The sequence below is a fragment of the Salvelinus namaycush genome, chromosome 1, assembly GCF_016432855.1.
Source record: "Salvelinus namaycush isolate Seneca chromosome 1, SaNama_1.0, whole genome shotgun sequence".
Lineage (NCBI taxonomy): Eukaryota > Metazoa > Chordata > Actinopteri > Salmoniformes > Salmonidae > Salvelinus > Salvelinus namaycush.
The window spans coordinates 17733063-17757958 of NC_052307.1; the positions used below are offsets into that span (position 1 = coordinate 17733063).

The 24896-nt window shown below is 41.0% G+C and overlaps 1 protein-coding gene across 1 annotated transcript; it reads left to right on the top strand.

The window, feature by feature from the left end:
- The first annotated feature begins 19107 nt into the window (after positions 1-19107).
- On the top strand, positions 19108-23574 carry klf9 (Kruppel-like factor 9). The gene is made up of 2 exons (XM_039000419.1): positions 19108-19947; positions 22396-23574. The coding sequence occupies exons 1-2, from the start codon at positions 19506-19508 to the stop codon at positions 22671-22673; spliced, it is 720 nt and encodes a 239-aa protein (XP_038856347.1). The 5' UTR covers positions 19108-19505; the 3' UTR covers positions 22674-23574.
- Positions 23575-24896: the final 1322 nt, after the last annotated feature.

The window sequence follows — 24896 nt, forward strand, 5'->3', positions numbered from 1 at the left end:
CAATGATGAAGAAAACAGGACAGGGACAGGGCACACTCTGTTATACAGGACCATAGGGCCAGCCAGGGGTAAAGGCAAGGGTCATGGGGAGGGCTCCTACCAGTGTAAAACAAAGTGCTATGAAGCTAGGGTAGTTCTTACCTCCTCCTGAAGCTGACTCTTGTTGTATGTTTGGTGATGGAGGGTATGTGCCGTGTCTGTCTACCATCTTTTTAGTCAAGTCAACACATTGTTACTGCAATGCATCACGTCACAGAACACTAGTGTAGCCCAAATAGAAAGTATAAAAATGAAATCTCTGATAGGACAGTTTAGTCAGTCTTTAGAAAATAATAAACTTGGCCACCTGACAATATAAGACTGGAGGTCAGAATTGTCACCTCAACCCAAATTTCCTCAGGTTCCCTAGTTTCCTCTTTGCCCTTAAACTGCCCATACTCATGGATATGACTCTATACTTCTGTGCTTCCACCACTGAAATAGCAGTCTTTCCACCACTGAAATAGCAGTCTTTCCACCACTGAAATAGCGTTGTCTTTTCACCACAGAATAGCACTGCATGCTACAACAATAGCAGCAGTAGTAACCTCATCCCCAGGGTAATTGTACATATCGCATATTTTTATTTATTTATTATTTCACCTTTATTTAACCAGGTAGGCAAGTTGAGAACAACTGCGACCTGGCCAAGATAAAGCAAAGCAGTTCAACACATATAACAACACAGAGTTACACATGGAGTAAAACAAACATACAGTCAATAATACAGTAGAAAAATAAGGCTATATACAATGTGAGCAAATGAGGTGAGATATAAGCCTGAAACACCACCGACTCAAATCTGACCTATGTGGTAGTAAAAAAATTAAAACTACAAAAACATTTTTGATCTTAGCGAATCACACGACTGGGCGTTGTGTCTCCGAATCAAAAAACTTGTGCGACGCTAGCAAGACGGAGGTGGGAAGTGCTCAGAGGGAGGTGATTGATTACAAATAAAGCCAATGGCTATGGATTAGGACTTTTTCCTGATCTTTCTGTTGGGATAATGAAGGCCACGTTTGAAGCTTTGGTCCGCCAGACTGTCTAAGCATGCATACGCGGTCGCAAAACTCAGTCTGGGAACTCAGTTGGGGTCTCAACTTACTGTTGAGAGATAGAATACACAAGGTGCAAGTTCGAAATTTGGTTGTGCATCAGCAGTTTTTTTTTCTTGTTTTGTCATTCACTGACAGTCACTCAATTAGCCATGTCAGCTAACAATTTTTAGATTGATAAGTTAGTCTAGCCAGTTATCTAAACAGGGCCCCTGGGCACGTGCCCAGGGGGCCTGACCTCCAGAGGGCCCACATTGATTTTGTTAGTCACGCTCACTCAGATATCATTAACATTGCATAAATCATGGCAAAATTGGTAGAATTGCAGGAAATTTGCTTTAAATTGCAAAAATGTATCTCTGCCCCATGGCCAAATGAGTAGAATTGTATGAAATATGTTATTAAATTGCAACATTTTATCTCCGTCCCATGGCAAAATGTGTAGAACGGCAGAAAACGTACTTAAAAACTGCAAAATGTTATTGCTGCCCCATGGCAAAATCAGTAGAATGCACGAAATGTGTTATAAATGTGCTACATTTTCTCTCCGCCCCATGGCAAAATTTGTAGAAAATGAACTTTAAAATTACTAAAATTATCTCCACCGTCAAGAGGGGGGCCACTAAACATTTTGCCCTGTGTCAGAGCATTGGGGGGGGGGGGGGGGGGGTGTCTGCTGAACTAAATTACAGCAGTAGTGACTATAGTAAAACACATGGACACCAGTCAGCTGGTGATGACTTTATCAATGGATAGAGACAATGAGCATACAGGTTGAATTTCTAGACATAATAGGGCTCTATTATGTATAATGCATGTCCCTGGTTTAAAATCGATGCACATTGACAGTCAAGTAACATTGACTCAATAGATTTCAGAGGTCAAAATCAGGGCAGTAAAATTGATTACCTACAGGGCTTGATTAACAGGGAAGATGGGAAATTTGATTAAATGTAGACTCATCATGTGCCTATCTATTTACTTGTTGTCCTATACCCAGTCACCCGGGCTTAGTGTCATTGTGGCCTACAGTGTAAAGGTATGAACAAAGTGTTAACACATACACATAGTCATACATGCACTCTAATGCCAGCAAGGTGTATAGAATGGCTGAAGGAAAGCCAAAACAATTCCTCTAATGTAACAGATCGTTTGATAGGCCCAGCGTCATCATTATTTCCCTTGGATTAAATCTGCTCAGTGCAAAACTCAAAACTGGGCACAAGAGGGGGCTGTAACCCTGTTTATGGAGTCCTTCATCCCAAACAGTAAACCAATGTTGAAATCAGAACACATCAAGATCAGCCTTTTCAGCAAGAAAACATCAAGCATGTCTGGTAATGGCATTGCCCGTTCCTTTCATTCCTCTGGCAGCAGCATTTTGTTGCTTGGTTCTGACACCTGCTAGTCTCGGGTAGCCAGACATGGTCAACTACGATCATTGGATTCATACTTCCTACATTGTTTGGACGTTCATTCATGATTTAATCTATTCAAATCGAAGCACCAGACCAGAGTAATCCAGAGTAATCAGAGTAATCGTTTAGAATGATCATCTGAAAACAGCAGAGAATAGTCTGCACAACATGTAAGACTACATAATACTGTATGTGTATGTGTAGGCTAGAAGAGAATGGTTAGAGAACTGAATTCCACAAGATGGAGTTATTTGAAACATTTGCAAAAGAGTCAACTCTATGAATCATATGCATTTTAAGAGACATAGAGGCACCCTTCAAGTTGATGTAAATGGCAGAGAACCCGTCTTAATTTATTACAACAAAAAATATCTGACAGGAGTGGAATACCTGTTACAACATGTTTGTAATAATGGAACATGATGAATAACATTTACATCACAGGTTCTGAAATTAGTTATTTTTATATTTGATCATTATTAAATCACTTCAATTTAATTGCACTGCAATTGTTTTGATTGATTATATTTGACTATTTTGTTGCTTACAATGAATAATTGAATGGCTGTTTGAAATACAAACTGACTCTTTATATCTTTTCAGTGCTATTTTGTCTAATTTAAAGTATTTTGAATTATTACAAGGTTTTAACATTAATAAAAGGTGTCACCTATAAGCACTAAAAACGTATGTATTATATGATTCACTTAATATATTATGTGATAAATTACTATATTGTACATCACAATCATATTTAAAGTATTTAATAATTTGCTATATTGTATGTTCATGAGCAGCTGTCAAAAAGAAATACAAATATATATTTTTTAATGTAGGTTGGATATTTCAATGCAATACTTCCCTGCAAGCATTACCAAACTCAGGGTGTCTTTCAGGCCTGGAGTAACTATTTGAAATTCACAATAACTTAAACATCTACATATATCTGCACATTTCTTTTGTTAGTAATTCTTCTCACAAATCTACTTACCCATGGTATCATTTTCCTGTATTTCGCAACTATTGGGATAATGCATTTCTGAAGTGTTTACAGCATTTTTTCTTACACTGGAGAAAGGCATTGATTTCATGGCTAAGAACATGCGTAAGAACTAAGAGAGAGAACTAGGAGCTAGAACTAGGAGAGATAACTACTTGATGCCTTTTGAGGGGGAGGGCTAGCGGCTCTCTGTGTATTTTCACTATTGATCTGAATGTTTAATTTTCCTTATCAATGTCCAATACCATTGCAGGGTGTTTTCACACATTTCCTAAGCTGCTTCTTTGTCTTGTAAGGTTGTAGATTCGCGAGTGACGCTCAGCAAATGAAGGAAATGTGTTGTATGAGCTGAAAACCAAAAAAGAAGGAATATTTCAATCTCTCTTGAGCAGACAGGCCTCCACTAATCACTGTGCTTATGCATTCAACCCACATTTTCATGGGACTCCCACATCAGTTGTGTTCCATGAAACCCAACCCTACCATCCATTTTGTGGACACAGGAGTCAAAGTTAAAACCAACTATGAGCTTTAATACGATCACAAAGTGTGAAGAATAGTTTGCTGGGCTTGGAGTTTTGTTGAAAACTAGTGTAAGCACATCCAACTTTCAGGTGCAGGGTGCAGTAAAGTACAGTCATGAAAAATAAATAAATACCCACACAATGTTGGACAGTCCTGTTGTTAGTTGTTGGTGGGGTTTTGTCTCACAATACATGGGATAGATCACTTTTTCAAATGTGTAGTCGAAAATAAGTTAACAAACTTTTTAAAAGATGTCTGAACATCTCATTGAACACACTCATTGAAGGAACATTAGGTGACAATAGAGGAGAGATAAGGTGATAGTTTGGTTACTCCTTGGCTTTTTGTCCAGGCACTGATTTGGGTCCTGGGTCCTTTAACTAACCTCAGTGAATGGGCTGTCAGCCCTCCAGGGGACATAAGAGATCTTTTTATTTTCGTTATGGAGAGGGACATGCAAGGACAAACATGTCCATAGCACTTCTAACTCATGTGTAAATGTTTTGTATATGTTGCTGTGGCTGTTGTACAATATATCAATATATATAATAAAAGGGAGGTCTATGTATGTCTGAGGACGCTGACACAGAAATGACAGTAGCCTAATACTGAGAATTGTGCCAATGTGATCCAACAAAACCTAATGTACAGTATTTTTTAAATATTTTCCTATACTGTAGCATACAGCTTTGTGAATCATAGACTATGGTTATAATTGAAATAGGTTTTTATTTCCCCTCAGTCTGTTGGTGAGTAGGCTACTCGTATGCTAAAGAGGAGTCCAAGCACATGTTTTCTGCAATAATGCTGATATTGTAGTTTTACTTGAGGGGACTTATCTTCCAGCAGTCTCACTTTATTTAGTGTCCTTTAATGCATGCAGCTCTTCCACTGATGATGTACAAAAATACATTCTGTGAAACTGATGAAAGAGAGAGAGTGCGAGATAGAGAGATTATAAATTGTGTCACAGTGGTGAGTATTTGGATGCAAATGCAAATCTGTATTCTTCAATATGAATAGGATCATGTCTGGCATGCATTATTAAATAAACACATGAATGCATAACCATGGTGTCCCCGTTGTAGGCTATTTTTCAATGTGTTATGAAAGGGATGCATCATGTTTACCAGGAACACAGGGAATAAATAATTTTATAACAAACTTTCGTTAACATCCAAGAGAAACAATGCTCAGTCAATGGAGGAAAATTCTCTGCAGTCTTAGGGCATTTTCACACATAGTTCTGAGCTATTGTTTGAATCAGAATGAGATAATTTGTTACACTGTATTTACATTTTTGGGGGGTCTGGTTGGTTTCACAATGCCAAATGTCAAACGAACTAAAATGCCTTAACAAAACCACATGTTCATGCAAGTAATTTGTTTATTGGAGAAAAATGTTCACGTTAAATCCATCTATGATTATCAAGGAGCATAACTTGTGTCCAAAACTTCATATTAGGCTACTTTTGCTTTGGTCTTTCAATAACATGTGGGAGGAAACAATAGCAGCTTTAAGTGCAATGTGAACAGTCTATATTCAGTAGCCTATACAGTGGTGATTTTAGCATGTCAATCTTGGTGGGGCAAACTCATTTATTTTTAGCAAAGCCACTACACCAGCAAAGCCACGACACGACACAACACAACACTAAACAATACATTCATTCCACTATAACGGTGACAAAATGTGCCCACAAACTGTTAGGGCCTACATAAAGCTGTCCCAACAGCAGAGCTTTCTTTTCAGCACCATGGAACCTTATCTGGCAGTGAAACAGTTAATTCAGCTGTATTTACTGCCTTCAAAAAAAGAAATAGCTGATATGGCTGACTTGTTTAAACAAATGTGGCTTCTACTGACAATTGAGATGTACAAACTATGTCATAAAGGAACGATGAGTGGATAAGAGGCCATCCGTAATTTCAATTAAGACATTAATGAGTGTGCTGAGACGGACGTAGTCAATATAACTATTTGTTCAGCACATGGGCCACTAACAGCTTACTACACAACATACACTTAGTATTACTTTCTTAGCTACAGTATATATACAGTGTGTTCGGAAACTATTTAGACTACTTGACTTTTTCCACATTTTGTTACGTTACAGCAGGATTTCATCAATGATCTCTCTGTACTTTGCTCTGTTCCTCTTTCCCTCGATCCTGACTAGTCTCCCAGTCCCTGCTGCTGAAAAACATCCCCAGAGCATGATGCTGCCACCACCATGCTTCACCGTTGGGATGGTACCAGGTTTCCTCCAGACGTGACGCTTGGCATTCAGGCAAAAGAGTTCAATCTTGGTTTCATCAAACCAGAGAATCTTGTTTCTCATGGTCTGAGAGTCCTTTATGTGCCTTTTGGCAAACTCCAAGCGGGCTGTCATGTGCCTTTTACTGAGGAGAGGCTTCCGTCTGGCCAGTCTACCATAAAAGCCTGATTGGTGGAGTGCTGCAGAGATGGTTGTCCTTCTGGAAGGTTCTCCCAGCTCCACAGAGGAACTCTGGAGCTCTGTCAGAGTGACCATCGGGTTCGTGGTCACCTGTCTGACCAAGACCCTTCTCCCCCAATTGCTCAGTTTGGCCGGGTGGCCAGCTCTAGGAAGAGTCTTGATGGTTCCAAACTTCTTCCATTTAAGAATGATGGAGGCCACTGTGTTCTTGGGGAACTTCAATGCTGTATAAATGTTTAGGTACCCTTCCCCAGATCTGTGCCTCAACACAATCCTGTCTCTGAGCTCTGCAGACAATTCCTTCAACCTCATGGCTTGGTTTTTGCTCTGACATGCACTGTCACTGTTGGACCTTATATAGACAGGTGTGTGCATTTCCAAATCATTTCCAATCAATTGAATTTACCACAGGTAGACTCCAATCAAGTTGTAGAAACATCTCAAGGCTGATCAATGGAGACAGGATGCACCTGAGCTCAATATCTAGTCTCAAAGCAAAGCATCTGAAAACGTATGTAAATAACGTATTTCTGTTTTTTATCTTTAATACATATGCAAAGATTTCTAAAGACCTGTTTTTGCTTTGTCAATTTAGAATAAGGCTGTAACGTAACAAAATATGGAAAAAGTCAAGGGGTCTGAATACTTTCCGAATGCATTGTATCTCGCTGGCAAATTACAGCATTTATTACATCCCGAGTGGCGCAGTGTTCTAAGGCACTGCACCTCGGTGCAAGCGGTGTCACTGCAGTCCCTGGTTTGAATCCAGGCTGACTCACATCTGACTGTGATTGGGAGTCCCATAGGGCGGCGCACAATTGGCCCAGCGTTGTCTGGGGTAGGTTGTCATTGTTTAATTAAAACCTCTTTGAGCTAGGGGGCAGAATTTTTACGTCCAGATTAAAAGCGTGCCCAAAGTAAACAGCCTGTTCCTCAGGCCCAGAAGCTAGGATATGCATATAATATGCATATTTAGATAGAAAACACTCTAAAGTTTCTAAAACTGTTAAAATCATGTATGTGCGTATAACAGAACTTATTTGGCAGGCAAAACCCTGAGGACAAACCATCCAGGAAAATAAAATGTTGAGATCACTGTGTTTTCAATTAGGTTTCTATGGGGAACTAGATTTATGAGGCACCTGGTTGCAGTTCCTATGGCTTCCACTAGATGTCAACAGTCTTTAGAAATTGGTTGATGTTTTTCCTTTGAGAAATGAAGAAGTAGCCCTTTCCTTTCTGAGTGTCAAGCCAAGTGTACTTTTTTGTTTGGTGCGCACGACCTGGAACTCGCCCCACTTTCATTTTATCCGCTATTGAACACAGTATATTCCGTCTTAAATTGTATCGATTATTTACGTTTTAAAATACCTAAAGTTGGATTAGGAAAGTTGTTTGAAATGTTTGGACCAAGTTTACAGGTAACTTATTAGATACTTTGTAGTCATGTTGGGCGAGTTGGAACTGGTGTATTTTCTGAATTAAATGCGCCAAATAAATGGACATTTTGGGGATATAACGAAGGAATTAATCGAACAAAAGGACAATTTCTGATGTTTCTGGGACTTATTGGAGTGCCAACAGAAGAAGATCTTCAAAGGTAAGGCATGAATTATATCGTTATTTCTGACTATCGTGTCGCACCTCCCTGGTTGAAAAATGTTTGTTAAGCATTTGTTTGCGGGGTGCTGTCCTCAGATAATCGCATGGTTTGCTTTCGCCGTAAAGCCTTTTTGAAATCTGACATGGTGGCTGGATTAACAAGAAGTTAAGCATTATTTTTTTTGTATTACACTTGTGATTTCATGAAAGTTAAATTTAATAAGTAATTTAATTTGAATTTGGCGCTATGCCATTTCACCGGATGTTGTCAAATCGATCCCGCTAAAGGGATTTGATCCCTAAGAAGTTTTAACTGACTTGCCTAGTTAAATAAAACAATATTTTAAAAAATTACACAAATTATGCAGCAGCATATAAGACATTTTTGGACTCACCTTGTTGTGCTCACTTGAACAGGAAGGTGGTCCTTCTTGTGGGCAAATTTTTTCATAAAACTTTGTCAACAAAGTCTTGCGTTCTCTGTATGTATGGTGCTTTCAAGACATCTGGGAACTCTGAAAAAAGCAAGGTTGAATTATGACGTCAGTGATCTTCAGGTCGGAGCTCTAGAAAGAGGCCAGAGTTCCCGACTTGGAATTCCGAGTTGGATGACCATTCAAAATGTATTTTCCCAGTCTGAGCTTGTTTTTTTGTTCCCAGTTGTCTTAAACTTACTGGACTCTGAGATTTCTCAGTTCTGAGTTTCCAGTTGTTTTGAACGTGGCAGAAGTCATGTTGGATTGACAGCATGGCCAATGTATTCAACCTTTTCTGGCCCATAGTGTTGCATGTGAATGTTTTTCCTTTTAAGCTTGGAAAAGAGACACCTTAAAACCAGACTTGGACCACACACCCTCTCCACCGAATAGCAGGGGAAGCAAAATAGTGATTGCTTTGCAACGCTTGCAGTTAGCCACTGATTCCTTCCAAACCACTCATTGTTGAATTTGCGATTTCCAACTTGTTGTGTAATGTTTATGTCCAATGCCCGATGAGCACCGACACGTTTCATCTGTAATTTCTCTTCATTATTTATCTTCATATGACAAGGATTAAAAAGGATTTGCCAGTAGATTGTCGACGTGATTCATAAGGACGACTGCTTGTCTAGCTAAGATTTTGAAAGTATGTTGTTGACATGATCAGTCCAATCAAAGCTACAGTAGACTTGATTTGACGTAATTTTATTTTTTATTTTTTTACTTTTTTTATTTCACCTTTATTTAACCAGGTAGGCAAGTTGAGAACACGTTCTCATTTACAATTGCGACCTGGCCAAGATAAAGCAAAGCAGTTCGACACATACAACAACACATGGAGTAAAACAAACATACAGTCAATAATACAGTAGAAAAATAAGTCTATATACAATGTGAGCAAGTGAGGTGAGATAAGGGAGGTGAAGGCAAAAAAAAGGCCATGGTGGCGAAGTAAATACAATATAGCAAGTAAAACACTGGAATGGTTGATTTGCAGTGGAAGAATGTGCAAAGTAGAGATAGAAATAATGGGGTGCAAAGGAGCAAAATAAATAAATAAATACAGTAGGGAAAGAGGTAGTTGTTTGGGCTAAATTATAGATGGGCTATGTACAGGTGCAGTAATCTATGAGCTGCTCTGACAGCTGGTGCTTAAAGCTAGTGAGGGAGATAAGTGTTTCCAGTTTCAGAGATTTTTGTAGTTCGTTCCAGTCATTGGCAGCAGAGAACCGGAAGGAGAGGCGGCCAAAGGAAGAATTGGTTTTGGGGGTGACCAGAGAGATATACCTGCTGGTGCGCGTGCTACAGGTGGGTGCTGCTATGGTGACCGGCGAGCTGAGATAAGGGGGGACTTTACCTAGCAGGGTCTTGTAGATGACCTGGAGCCAGTGGGTTTGGCAACGAGTATGAAGCGAGGGCCAGCCAACGAGAGTGTACAGGTCGCAGTGGTGGGTAGTATATGGGGCTTTGGTGACAAAACGGATGGCACTGTGATAGACTGCATCCAATTTATTGAGTAGGGTATTGGAGGCTATTTTGTAAATGACATCACCGAAGTCGAGGATTGGTAGGATGGTCAGTTTTACAAGGGTATGTTTGGCAGCATGAGTGAAGGATGCTTTGTTGCGGAATAGGAAGCCAATTCTAGATTTAACTTTGGATTGGAGATGTTTGATGTGAGTCTGGAAGGAGAGTTTACAGTCTAACCAGACACCTAGGTATTTGTAGTTGTCCACATATTCTAAGTCAGAGCCGTCCAGAGTAGTGATGTTGGACAGGCGGGCAGGTGCAGGCAGCGATCGGTTGAAGAGCATGCATTTAGTTTTACTTGTATTAAAGAGCAATTGGAGGCCACGGAAGGAGAGTTGTATGGCATTGAAGCTCGCCTGGAGGGTTGTTAACACAGTGTCCAAAGAAGGGCCAGAAGTATACAGAATGGTGTCGTCTGCGTAGAGGTGGATCAGAGACTCACCAGCAGCAAGAGCGACATCATTGATGTATACAGAGAAGAGAGTTGGTCCAAGACTTGAACCCTGTGGCACCCCCATAGAGACTGCCAACGGCTGCACAGTATTGTGCAGGGTAGGATAGATATAGGTCTATATCAGTTTGGGTCAAGAGTGTGTTCCCCTTTGAAGAGGGGGATGACCGCAGCTGCTTTCCAATCTTTGGGAATCTCAGACGACACGCAAGAGAGGTTGAACAGGCTAGTAATAGGGGTGGCAACAATTTCAGCAGATCATTTTAGAAAGAAAGGGTCCAGATTATCTAGCCCGGCTGAGTTGTAGGGGTCCAGATTTTGCAGCACTTTCAGAACATCAGCTGATTGGATTTGGGAGAAGGAGAAATGGGGAAGGCTTGGGCGAGTAGCTGTGGGGGGTGCAGTGCTGTTGACCGGGGTAGGGGTAGCCAGGTGGAAAGCATGGCCAGCCGTAGAAAAATTCTCAATTATAGTGGATTTGTCGGTGGTGACAGTGTTTCCTATCTTCAGTGCAGTGGGCAGCTGGGAGGAGATGTTCTTATTCTCCATGGACTTTACAGTGTCCCAGAACTTTTTTGAGCTTGTGTTGCAGGAAGCAAATTTCTGCTTGAAAAAGCTAGCCTTGGCTTTTCTAACTGTCTGTGTATATTAGTTTCTAGCTTCCCTGAAAAGTTGCATATCACGGGGGCTGTTCGATGCTAATGCAGAACGCCATAGGATGTTTTTGTGTTGGTTAAGGGCAGTCAGGTCTGGAGAGAACCAAGGGCTATATCTGTTCCTGGTTTTAAATTTATTGAATGGGGCATGCTTATTTAAGATGGTGAGGAAGGCATTTAAAAAAAATAACCAGGCATCCTCTACTGACGGGATGAGATCAATATCCTTCCAGGATACCCCGGCCAGGTCGATTAGAAAGGCCTGCTCGCTGAAGTGTTTCAAGGAGCGTTTGACAGTGATGAGTGGAGGTTTGACCGCTGACCCATTACGGATGCAGGCAATGAGACAGTGATCGCTGAGATCTTGGTTGAAAACAGCAGAGGTTTATTTGGAGGGCAAGTTGGTTAGGATGATATCTATGAGGGTGCTCGTGTTTACGGCTTTGGGGTGGTACCTGGTAGGTTCATTGATAATTTGTGTGAGATTGAGGGCATCAAGCTTAGATTGTAGGATGGCTGGGGTGTTAAGCATGTTCCAGTTTAGGTCGCCTAGCAGCACGAGCTCTGAAGATAGATGGGGGGCAATCAGTTCACATATGGTGTCCAGAGCACAGCTGGGGATAGAGGGTGGTCTATAGCAGGCGGCAACGGTGAGAGACTTGTTTTTAGAGAGGTGGATTTTTAAAAGTAGAAGTTCAAATTGTTTGGGAACAGACCTGGATAGTAGGACAGAACTCTGCAGGCTATCTTTGCAGTAGATTGCAACACCGCCCCCTTTGGCCGTTCTATCTTGTCTGAAAACATTGTAGTCAGGGATGAAAATGTCAGAATGTTTGGTGGTCTTCCTAAGCCAGGATTCAGACACGGCTAAAACATCCGAGTTGGCAGAGTGTGCTAAAGCAGTGAATAAAACAAACTTAGGGAGGAGGCTTCTAATGTTAACATGCATGAAACCAAGGCTATTACGGTTACAGAAGTCATCAAAAGAGAGCGCCTGGGGAATAGGAGTGGAGCTAGGCACTGCAGGGCCTGGATTCACCTCTACATCACCAGAGGAACAGAGGAGGAGTAGGATAAGGGTACGGCTAAAAGCTATGAGAATTGGTCGTCTAGAACGTCTAGAACAGAGAGTAAAATGAAGTTTCTGGGGGCGATAAAATAGCTTCAAGGAATAATGTACAGACAAAGGTATGGTAGGATGTGAATACAGTGGAGGCAAACCTAGGCATTGAGTGATGAAGAGAGAGACACTGTCTCTAGAAACATCATTGAAACCAGGTGATGTCATCGCATATGTGGGTGGTGGAACTGAAAGGTTGGATAAGGTATAGTGAGCAGGGCTAGAGGCTCTACAGTGAAACAAGCCAATAAACACTAACCAGAACAGCAATGGACAAGACATATTGACATTAAGGAGAGGCATGCCCAGTCGAGTGATCATAAGGGTCCAGCGAGTAGAGGTTGGCTGGGGTCACGGCGATTCAGACAGCTAGCCGGGCTATCGGTAGCAAGCTAGTATAGGATGGAGGTCTGTTTTAGCCACCTCATGCGTTTCCGTCGGTAGATCAATCCAATTGGCAAAATAGATATAGTTATAGTGACCCAAGAAAAATTGTCCGATAGACTTATTCAGATAGCAGCCGATAAGACAGCTAACGATTAGCGGGCCCCAGATGAGCGTTCAGGTAACGTCGCGACGGAGGTGCCAGTTGGATAACTCCCTCGGGCAGACAACGTCGGTAGTCAGTCGTGAAGGCCTGGCGGGGCTCCGCATTGGCAGTAAAACGGGTCCGGATAGGTGATTGTAGCCCAGGAGTGGCTGATGGAACTCTTCAGCTGGCTAGCTCCGGAATAATTGATGCTTGTTCCGGGATCGACGCAAGCCAGTAGCCACACGGGTAGGAGCTAGCTAGCTGCGAAATCAAGGTGTAAATGTCCAGAGCTTGCGGTTGAAATCCGGGGATATGGAGAAAAATAGGTCCGGTATGCTCTGGTCCGAGTCGCACTGTACAAAAGTGGCGATAGATCATCGAGCTAAAGGAATAGCTGATGACCACAAACCGTGGTTAGCTGAAATACCAACGTTAGCCAGTAAACTGGCTAGCTTCAGGTTAGCTTCTGGCTAGCTTCTGGTTAGCTTCTGGCTAGCTTCTATTGTGGATTTTCAGATTTGAGGTAAATAATACTTTTTTTTGTAATTGGTGAGGCGGGTTGCAGGAAAGCGTTTTGAAGTTGAGTTTTTGGAAAAGAAAAATATATAAAAGATATGCGAAGAAAGGTGTAAATATATATATATACGGGACACGACAAGACGAGGACAAAAGGACGTCTGACTGCTAGGCCATCTTGGAATTATTTATGGCCAATGACCTTGAGCCTTCTTGGATGGGCACTTCTAATGTAAATCTATGGTAGCACCCAAGGGGGCTTGAATTTTCTAGCTCTCCCTGTAGATTTTGTGGTGATGTAGTGTCCCCATGAGTGACAGAACACTGAGCCAATCACGGCGCAACTAGAGAAGATTACCAACCCCTAAGCTCTGTAATTTCCGATGGCTGCCCTTCCACCACAGAAAGCACTGAGCTAGGCTAAAACCGCTGCATTTTGAAGCTGCCTTACTCAAGAAAGCAAAAAAGAGACTGTTTGTATGTGGCTTTATTAACTCAATGTTTTTTTTTTTTTTTACATTGTTTGCAAACTGATATGTAACACGTATTAATGCCAAAATAACATGCAAAACAAGCAACAAACATAAAAGAAAATATATACAGTGCATTCGGAAAGTGTCCAGACCCCGTGACTTTTTCAACATTTTGTTACATTACAGCCTTATTCTAAAATTGATTAAATTGTTGTTTTTTCCCTCATCAATCTACACACAATAAATACCCCATAATGACAAAGCCAAAACTGTTGTTTTTTTTCATTGTTGTAAATTTCTAAAAAATAAAAAACTGAAATATCACATTTACATAAGTATTCAGACCCTTTACTCAGTACTTTGTTGAAGAACCTTTGGCAGGGAGGATCTGCAGAGAAGAATAGGAGAAACTCTCCAAATACAGGTGTCAAGCTTGTAGCGTCAGCCTCGAGTCTTCTTGGGTATGACGCTACAAGCTTGACACACCTGTATTTGGAGAGTTTCTCCTATTCTTCTCTGCAGATCCTCTCAAGCTCTGTATGGGGAGCGTTGCTTCACAGCTATTTTCAGGTCTCTCCAGAGATGTTCGATCCGGTTCAAGTCCAGGCTCTGGCTGGGCCACTCAAGGACATTCAGAGACTTGTCCCGAAGCCACTCCTGTGTTGTCTTGGCTGTGTGTGTAGGGTCGTTGTCCTGTTGGAAGGTGAACCTTCGCCCCAGTCTGAGGTCCTGAGCGCTCTGGAGCAGGTTTTCTTCAAGGATATCTCTGTACTTTGCTCCGTTCATCTTTCCCTCGATCCTGACTAGTCTCCTAGTCCCTGCCACTGAAAAGATCCCCACAACATGATGCTGACACCCCCATGCTTCACTGTAGGGATGGTGCCATGTTTCCTCCAGACGTGAAGCTTGGCATTCAGGCCAAAGAGTTACATTTTGATTTCATCAGACCAGAGAATCTTGTTTCTCATGGTCTGAGAATCTTTAGGTGCCTTTTGGCAAACTCCAAGTGGAGTGCTACAGAGATGGTTGTCCTTCTGGAATGTGCTCCCATCTCCACAGAGGAATTCTGGAGCTCTGTCAGTGACCATCGGGTTCTTGGTCACCTCCCTGACCAAGGCCCTTCTCCCCTGATTGCTCAGTTTGGCCGGGCGGCCAGCTCTAGGAAGAATCTTGGTGGTTCCAAACTACTTCCATTTAAGATTGATGGAGGCCACTGTGTTCTTGGGGACCTTCAATTCTGCAGACATTTTTTGGTACCCTTTCCCAGATCTGTGCCTCGACACAATCCTGTCTCCGAGCTATGCAGACAATTCCTTCAACCTCATGGCTTGGTTTTTGCTCTGACATGCACTGTCAACTGTGGGACCTTATATAGACAGGCGTGTGCCTTTCCAAACCATGTCCAATCAATTGAATTTACCACAGCCACAGGTGTACTCCAATCAAGTTGTAGAAACAAGGATGATCGATGGAAACAAGATGCACCTGAGCTCAATTTTGAGTCTCATAGCAAAGGGTATGAATACTTATGTAAATAAGGTTTTTCTGTTTTTTACTTGTTATAAATTTGCAAACATTTCTAAAAACCTGTTTTTGCTTCGTCATTATGGGGTATTGTGTGTCAATTGCTGAGGATTTGTTTTTATTTAATACATTTTATAATAAGGCTGTAATGTAACAAAATATGGAAAAAGTCAAGGAGTCTGAATACTTTTCGAATGCAAAGTACATAGCTAAATAGGTTGGGCTCAAAATACTGAATGACAGGTCGCCACTGTGCCTATATCCCCGGTATAGCCCCCGTCTCCCCTAATCTGCATCAGATAATGAGCTCTTACTGTAAATTAAATGCTTATCACAGAATGTTTCAGAGATATCAAGTTACAGCCTGGCAAAATATGGTACTGCACAGTCAACCAACCAAGCAACAATACTGAGAGCCTCTGGTTCTTTTCCTGTGTTTGGTCTGGACTGGGTTCTCACCTGCAGCAAACCGCACCATGGTAGCCTACGAATGGAATCGGACCGAGATCACCCTAAACCGTAAACTGTGATGCATTGTTTAGTGCGCTCCGGAGTGCAGATAGTGTTCATACCAGTTCAAGCAGATGCTGACTGCGGGTTCAGTGAACGGACCACATCCACACACATCGATCATTCAACGAGTTCTCAAAGTAAAGGGGACTTTCACACCAAATTGTTTTGGTGCAGTTTTTCCGAACTATGGTGAGTTTACCCCCTTTGGACTGGTGTGAATACTCTATCCACACTTGGGAGCGCACTAAATACGCACCATGGTTCGCTCAAAAAGTGTGATCTCGGTCCAATTCAATTCGAACAACAGCTGCAGTTTAGAACGCAGTCTGGACCAAACACAGAAAAAGAACGCTAGTCGCGCATTATTATTGGTTGTTTGACTGCGAGCATTTGATGAAATCCATGCAGCATCATAACTTGAAATCTCTGAAACATTCTGTGAGTAAGTAGAAGGGCATTTTTGAGCGCATGTTATGCAGATTAGGGAAAAGGGATAAGGCTACTGAATATAGCCTATTAATGTAGCAGTTAGAGCGGCTATTGCGCTCTTTCCTGGCGCATGCTGTTGGAAGACCAAAGCGAAAGCAATATGAAGATTGGGAGACACAAGTGATGCTTTATGATAATCAAAAATGGATTTAAGGTGAGTATTTTTTCCCAAAAACAAATGACTTGCATGGAAACATGTTTTTGTTTGGGCATTTTAGTTCGTTTGACATTTGGCAACGTGAAACCAATTTAAAAACAAAATTAAAAAAATACAATGTAACAAATTGCCGAACTCTGATGCAAACTATAGCTCAAAACAGTATGAAATGTATGCACTCACTACTTTAAATCGCTCTGGATAAGAGCGTCTAATAAATTACTAAAATGTAAGAATTGTGTGAAAACGCATTACTATATGTTTGTTTGGAACGTAGGCTATCTGGGACAACTACTATAGATTGCAGATAGGCCTATATGAAAACAAAGATGCATACCAATAGAGGGAAATAGTAATGGCGTCTTTTTGTAGGCACTAACTCTGCCATGGTTCGTTGAACAAAGCCTATGAGGAAAATCAATGGCGTTTTTGTAGGGGGTTTTGATAATCGACGAAAATAAGGTATGTGGTAAACACAGGAGGCTTATGAGATCTTATACGTTTTGTTAAATGAGACAATATTCATCAACTAACGTCACTTTTTGTGAATTTTGAATAATTTATGTAATGATAAAAAACACAAAGGCTTCATAATTCATTAAGGTCATGTTAACTGACTGCTATTATCTCGTACAACAAAAACGTATAAGATCTCCTACTAAGACCGTATTTTCGGTGTTTAGCCTATTTCATAACTCTATTCTTTCCCCATTTAATCTTCCTATAAGGATGACTGAACGAACCAGATACGTCTTTTCTCGGTATTAGGACTACAAACTGGGGAGCTCTATAGCTGTAGCCTAATCTTCGAGAAACTTGTCCCTCTTAACTGCTATGGCGCACGAGTTCATACTCAGTTCACGGAAGAGAACATTCTGTTCTACAGTCGCACGTGGACACACACAGGGAGGCGGTGTTGGTTAGAATAACATGTTAGAAGTGCGTACCAACGTGATATAGTGTCGGTAAGGAGTGTAGCGGCAATAACAGACATCCAATGACGTGTCTATGGGCAGTGGAGAATTCCAGTGCAGACTGTAGATTCAGGCAATAGCCTATGGTCACGACGTCTTCCTACACTCGTATAGCTTATATCCTGTTAGCCTAGTAAGGCCACCAGACATGGGTGTGTTGGGGGGGGGCTATAGAATAATTGAATTATTATATTAGGCTAGGTCCTAGGCATAGTCTAACCGGGTTGGGGTAGAATTGAGTAAGCCACAAGCCTAATTAAACCAGGCACGTGGATATCAAGGTGGGGACTGTAGCAACATATTCTCTCTCCTGACAAGTGGCAACACGTTTATTTTTTCTTCGAACTATGTCCTGGTGAGCTCGGAGAAAGGGGTTTACATTTGGAGAGGCTCTTGTTACAAGCAGCCTCATTGGCTGATTTCTCCTACCTCTCAGGACCTGGACTTCAGGCTATGTATGCATTTGCAGATGGGTATGCCATAGTTGTAACAGAGAAATGTATTATCAGAAACTCAAATAGATCAACATTGTTTTAAATTAGTGAGTTCCCTTGAGAGTAAAATGACAGACCACTGAAACATCATGAAGACACGCTGTGGTTATAATAGGCTATGCAAGGTTAGTAGATTCACATGTAGCCTATAGCTTGTGTTGGTAAATCAAATTAAAATATAATGATTATTAGGCTATACACTGAGTGAACAAAACATTAGGTACATCTTCCTAATATTGAATTGCACCCACCTCCTTTTGCTATAAGGGATCATAGCTTTCAACTGGTCAGTCTCATGGAAAGAGAATGTGTTCTAAATGTTTTGTACACTCAAGTGTATAACCCTGAGCTAAGAAAATAACCCCAAAAGTTCAAAGTAGGCTACAGTTCGGGATTTGGGAAGCTGTTCAATAGTATTGTAGTGACCTTAACACAACACCTAGTGACCTCCTCAAGAGGTTCGGGCCTCTTGGTGTAACAGTTAAGGTGTTGGCTTGACAGTAGCTGGACCAATCAAGTCCTGATTGGGGCTACACCTCGAATTCGCTACAGTATTTATAATTCTTGATATTTTCCCATTGATTCTTGAAGAATGTAATCCATAAATGCCTCACGAGTTTAGCACAAAACAGGGTCAGAACTATGTCGACGTCATGGATCTAGTCAGTCCTTGCATCTTGAGCGCTGGATATTCCCAAATAAATTTCACTTTTTAATTGTCATGTGAGGCTATAGGCTACGCTGGAGAGAAACACACTTCAATTTAAGGGGGGGAAATAATCGTTTTTCTCAAAGAGACGTGTTCGGTGCTGAAGAAATGTGTTACGGAAATGAGCTAGAGGAATTGTGTTGCAATGCGCCTTGCCTTAACCCTTGAAAAAGAACACTCGCGCAGTCTGGTCAGCAATGATGTGTGGCATGACAGAAACAACCCCCCTTTTCATATTGTTCATCAAGTGATTGGCCGACCATCCCTTCCATCAATGAATATGAACGAGCTATTCCAAGTAGTGTACTGTATACAAAAAATACGTCACCTCTACTCGTAGCCAATTGCAGCCCTGTTTTATTATGACACCCTGGGATTCCGCGAATTTGTTTCTTGGAGTTGGGAACAGCTTCATGCTGTAAAATAGGACAAGTTGACGCATTTGCGGGGAGAGAAAGAAGACAGCAGAACCTACAACACTATTCCAGGACCGTATTTATTATTTACAGGCTACAGAGGAGTAAATCAAACATCAAGATAATTATCTAGTTAGTAGCCTAGTTACCAAAGAGCGTTTATTTGATCCGTTTCTGTAAAATAGTATTATTTCAAGACACAAAGACGACACATGTGGAACTGAAAACCACATGTTTCCTGAAATCCCTGTGGTGTGAAAATTACCCACTTGATAAATTACAAGGAGAGTCAATTTATCAAAGGCGAAAATATCAGCATCCGTTTAGGGAACATATTTTTGTCACCGGTGAAATAAATAAAGGCTTCGGCAATGTCGGAGGTTGATCTCGCTGCTGAGTGTTTAGTCTCCATCGCTAACCGCCGGCCACCGGAGGACCGCTGTCCCGATGCCAAACCGAAAGAAGACATGTCGAAAGAGAACCAAGAAAACAGGACTTTGTTAATGGTGGCGATGATTTTGCTCGACCTGAACAAATGTAACCAGATAACACGCAGTGAGACATGTGGTGGGGGTAGTAGATGTCTGGGCCAAAGTGATGCCAACAGCATGGTTAACGGATCCCTGTGTGGTCACAGGGTGAGCGGGGACACTGCAAGGGCGCAACATACCTCGACAGAAAAGCAGTCACGGAACAAGAAGGCTGTGATTGTGCATGTGTCCTCAGAGAAGAGACATTGTTGCCCGTTCAGCGGCTGTGGGAAGATGTATGGCAAGTCTTCCCACCTTAAAGCCCACCTTAGAGTGCACACTGGTAAGTGTTGTAAAGGTTAGGCTACTAGATAGTCTATACTGGTGTATAGCCTAGCTCTGTATGCCCACACTGGCCCATTATTGAGAACATAACTTTGACCAGTCTGTTTTTCAGTAGAACATTGCAAAATGATATGGCTCTCATAGTTTGTACTAAAGACAATTCGATTTAGTGTATTCTAGAATCTAGATAACCATCGTGCCTACGCTTTGTAGTATGTGTGCGTGTTGTACATAACTAAAATTATACATGAACTGTCTTCCTGTGTGTTTTGAATGCGGAGATGTGTGTGCGCAAAGGGCGGCGTGATTCTTGTTGACACCATAGAGGCCTCTAGTGACCAAAAGGCAGTATTAGCATTGGCAGCGCCATTGAGGGCTTCCACCACTTTAACCAACTGGGTGGGACTTCCGACTTCATTGGCTGAGCCTTCCGGATGACCCTGTTGGAGTCATGTCCAACCAGGTCATCAGGAGGGATCAGCCAATCATGAAGAACAAAATGTACTACTTCAAAATGGAGATTGCCTCAATGGAGCTGTGCATGTTGTCACAGATGCTATAATGGCACAGATACAAAGATGAGTCCTCAATCTCTCACTATGGTTGACACAAACTGTTGAGCAAGAAATGAGAACAGTGTGCATAGTAGTACAGAAACTGACTTCCTAGACATGTAGATATGGCACATAGAGTGGAGGTGTTATAATACCCATAAAACCTAGTGGTTTTGGGACTTGCAGGGACTTGTAGTCTTGCATGTCTACTTTGATGCTAATTAGCATTTTTGAATATGACAGTAAATAGAGCTGAATATATTGATTAAAGTCACCTTGTCCTAGAGAGAGTTACACGGTTATCAAAATTTAACGTCAGGGTAAGCCAACACGAAACACAGCCCTTATTTTAAGTGTTTCTAAAATCCCCTATGGGAAAGATGAATGGTGGAAAAACGATTGGAACCATGTTTGACTGCTAGGTTTTATGGGTATTATGACTCATACTGTGGTACTCTATTCAAACTTCTACTAGGCTATATAGGTCTTGTTCACGTGCTAGTCAGAATTAGGAAACTCTGAGATTTACGACTTGCTAATTGGTTGTAGTTCTACACGTGCCGCATTCAACCAGTTACAAGTCGGGAATTATAGAGTTCCGACTAGATTGTGAAAGCGTCATTATAGACGGGTTGGTCGACAACGTCACAAAAATGATGCGCGCTCATGGATGTGTCCGGAATGCGTGCGTTGTTATGATTGTGAATGTTCGGATAGCTAGCAACAATGACAAGAATCTTTCGTGCGGAATCGTAGGTGGCTCGTTTCAGCTCTTTATATCTTGTTATTGATACCATGCCTTGTTTTGAGGTGTTTTGACTGTTTTAATGTTGATGCCAATGTGTCTTAATTCGCTAGCTAGCATTTAATTTGTACATTTAATTTATTTTCATATTAATATAAATTGTATTTGTCACATGCGCCGAATAAAACAACCTTACCTTGAAATGCTTACTTGCAGAGTTTTTAAAAAGTAAGTAAGAAAAATGTGCTAAATAAACTAAAGGAACAATAGTAACACAATAACGAGGATATATACAAGGGGTACCAGTACCGAGTCAATGTGCAGAGGTACAGTTTAGTTGAGGTAATTGCGGTAATATGTACATGTAGGTAGGGGTAAAGTGACTATACATGGATAATACCAACAACTGTAGCAATGTATTAGAGGCAACAGGTACTCATTGTTCAAATGTATTTATGTTTTCAATAAACATTTGGAGAAGAAATATAGTTTACATGTTGTCAACGGTCTAAGTAAACCCTGTCTGTTTTGCTCCATTGTTGCGCACACGTTAGTTTTGTTGCTAATCAACCAACCTGTCTATAGCCCACCATTTCAACCAAGTGTTAAGGACCTGTTACCTATGTTTAATGTTTAGCCTGGATATATAATTGTAATAAACCCACTCAAGCCAACGTATTGTCCTTGGTAACCATGCAACACACCTTCCTCTTACATCACATATTTCACTACACTCATTTTTGTTTCTAGACAGGATACCTGGTCATGGAGGAATTCAACACTTGAATGAATTAGGCCTATTTGTAGTACAAATGTTATTGATCAGTCGGTATAATAATGAGCATGTAGAATCCCCTTAAGATAATTTTACACAAATCTTATAATGTTCCTGACATATCTATCATTTCGTATAAATGTTGATACATAGAGAACATATTATTGTTATATAGCCTTGTTATAAGAATTCAATATTATAACAGCTCTAAGTGCTTAATGGTAAGTGATGTCTCAACCTGTAGAATGGAATGTTAGCCAATTTGATTTATTATGAAAAATGTTGACCTTCATTCTGTCATTGAGAACTCAGAATGACTCCACTTATTCCCTCTTCCTTCTCTTTGTCCTCTTGGTGGCTATGGTTCTCCAGGTGAGAGGCCATTCCAGTGTACCTGGCCAGACTGCACTAAGAGGTTTTCGCGTTCAGACGAGTTGACACGCCACTACCGAACACATACGGGGGAGAAGCGCTTCACCTGCCCGCTATGTGACAAGTGTTTCATGAGGAGTGATCATCTGACCAAACACGCCCGCCGCCACGCAGGCTTTCACCCCAGCATGCTTCAGGGCCCCACAGTCAGAAGAAGCCGCTCCTCCGCCTCCTTCTCCTCCTGCGACTCTGGAGACCAGAGCCCTACTGAGGTGTGAGACACACACGCACAACCAAAATACACTACAGGGAGGTGGAAGTAGGCTAGTTACTTTATTTACCCAATAACAAACACACACTTTTTTGTGCAAAATGTTATATCTACTGTGGGCCCAGTGCCCTATTGAACATGACCCTGTTTGTTTTCTGTTTGGTAATAACTGGTCTCTAGTGACCCCTAGTGGTGTGAGCAATATTATCACTGGAATGAGAAAAGCGGTTTTAATCGTAGAGCCATTCACCTTTTTTGCATAATATTTAATTTCCTCTTTCTACAAGGAATACTGTACATTAAGTACATCAAGTAGCAATGTAATAATATGTGAAGTATGTCATTTTTTTATTTGGACATTTATTTTGTTTTTACACAACCAGACAATGAGATGCCTTGTGTATTAAAGTGCTCCATAATGTAATAGTATAAATCACCTTGGTAGTTGTGTGTGTGTGTGCTAGTAGCTGATAATGAATTGCCTAAATTATGGTTATGTTATAACACAAAGCTGTGCAGTGAAATTTGTGTACCAAGTCACATACGGGTTACTCGTACAACTGAGATAGTTTGTTGGCATTTTGACACCTATCCAAATAGAATGTAAAATTGTGTGTTGCAGCTTAGATCACTATTACAACATTTGCAGTATTGCTCTTCTTTTTTTCTCAACTTTGTACATTATTTTTATATTTGTATAGGGGATTGTGTAATACTTTGTGCCTTTCAGATTGAATTCATGCTCAGCATTCTTGGATGTTTTGAAGTTGTTCTAGTTTTCTGAATGTCTGAAGCTCCATCTGCCAACATGTGGATAACTAATTTATGATAGTATTGCTCACTGTAAATACCTGTGTAGTTAATTGTCAGATATTTTTAACATTAAAATAATTCTTTGTACATCAGTATGATCTATGTGAGGTTGCATAATTTTATAGGGAGCCAAGATGGTGTCATCATTTTGTAGGCCAAATTTCATCCATTCTTTTTTCCCCTATATGCATTTTTTTTATGTAGCTAAATACATTCCAGTCCATTTAGCATGCAGGCTTATGTTCATTATTAGATTGCTAATGAACTTAGTACCTGCCGTCACCGTGCGAGAGAGTTTTTGCTACATTATCAATACACCTGGCTACAAAAATGCATTTAGAAAAATGCCCCATTATGCAGTAGACTCCCCAAGCAGGTTCAGTTGGCTTTGTGTTTATTGATATTATACACTACACAGGACAGTAACATTGTTAAATACTAGAATGTAAGTGTCTACATGAGAACACAATAGTAAAATAAATAATAAATCACCTGTCTAAATGAAAAAATTAAATGCATACATTCATACTGCAAATCCCTTTAAAATACATTAGGTCATGAGACTGGCAATAAATACACACATTGTTTGAATATTCTTTACTTTAAGGCATACTCTAATCGCAAATCAACTCAGAGGTGTTTGAGTGAAGGACTCCGTGAGGGATTAGTACTCAAAGTTAATGATCCTTAGATCACTTTCCAACCAATCACGAGGAAAATAAACTGCACCCCACCCCCTGCTGTGTGTGTCTGCTCTATTGACACTATTTAGAATGATTGTGCCAATCAAGATAGCAGGAGTGGTTAGTTAGACAGTGGGAGGGGCATGGTAGGATGTCAACAGGCTGTATCTAAAAAGCTATCTAAAGTTGGCTTATACTTTTACTTAACAAAACCACTTGTTCCCTTTGGCCTCTACTGGGATGAGTTGTGTAAGCAAACTGGAAAAGTATTGTGTTGTAGAATGAGTCCAATGATACAGAGTGCTGTATCATCCTCTTGAATAAGGGTCATCGCAGATTAGCAATCACCTTAATCACCGTACACATATTACCTTAGAACCCAAACTCAAATGTGCAAGAATAACACATTCAAAAGTGATAAATCAATGAAGAATGGACAAAGTAGCAGAGTGTGCAGTAGTAAGATGTGGGAACAAACAGCCAATTCAGATACATTTCCCAATCCCTTTACAGTAGGTGCTCATCATGAACGTCATCCCTTTGCAATGCATTCATTCCTAAAAACCATAAATACCTCCAACCAGTACAATAAGAAACAGGGCAAGAGTGTCAAGGTAGACTGAATGAGTCCATGGACCAGGCCGGTGCTACACAACCCTGCTTTCAGTACCAAATTACAGTATCAGATATTAAATCTTTACAACACACCCCATTACATACAATCATACAGATCC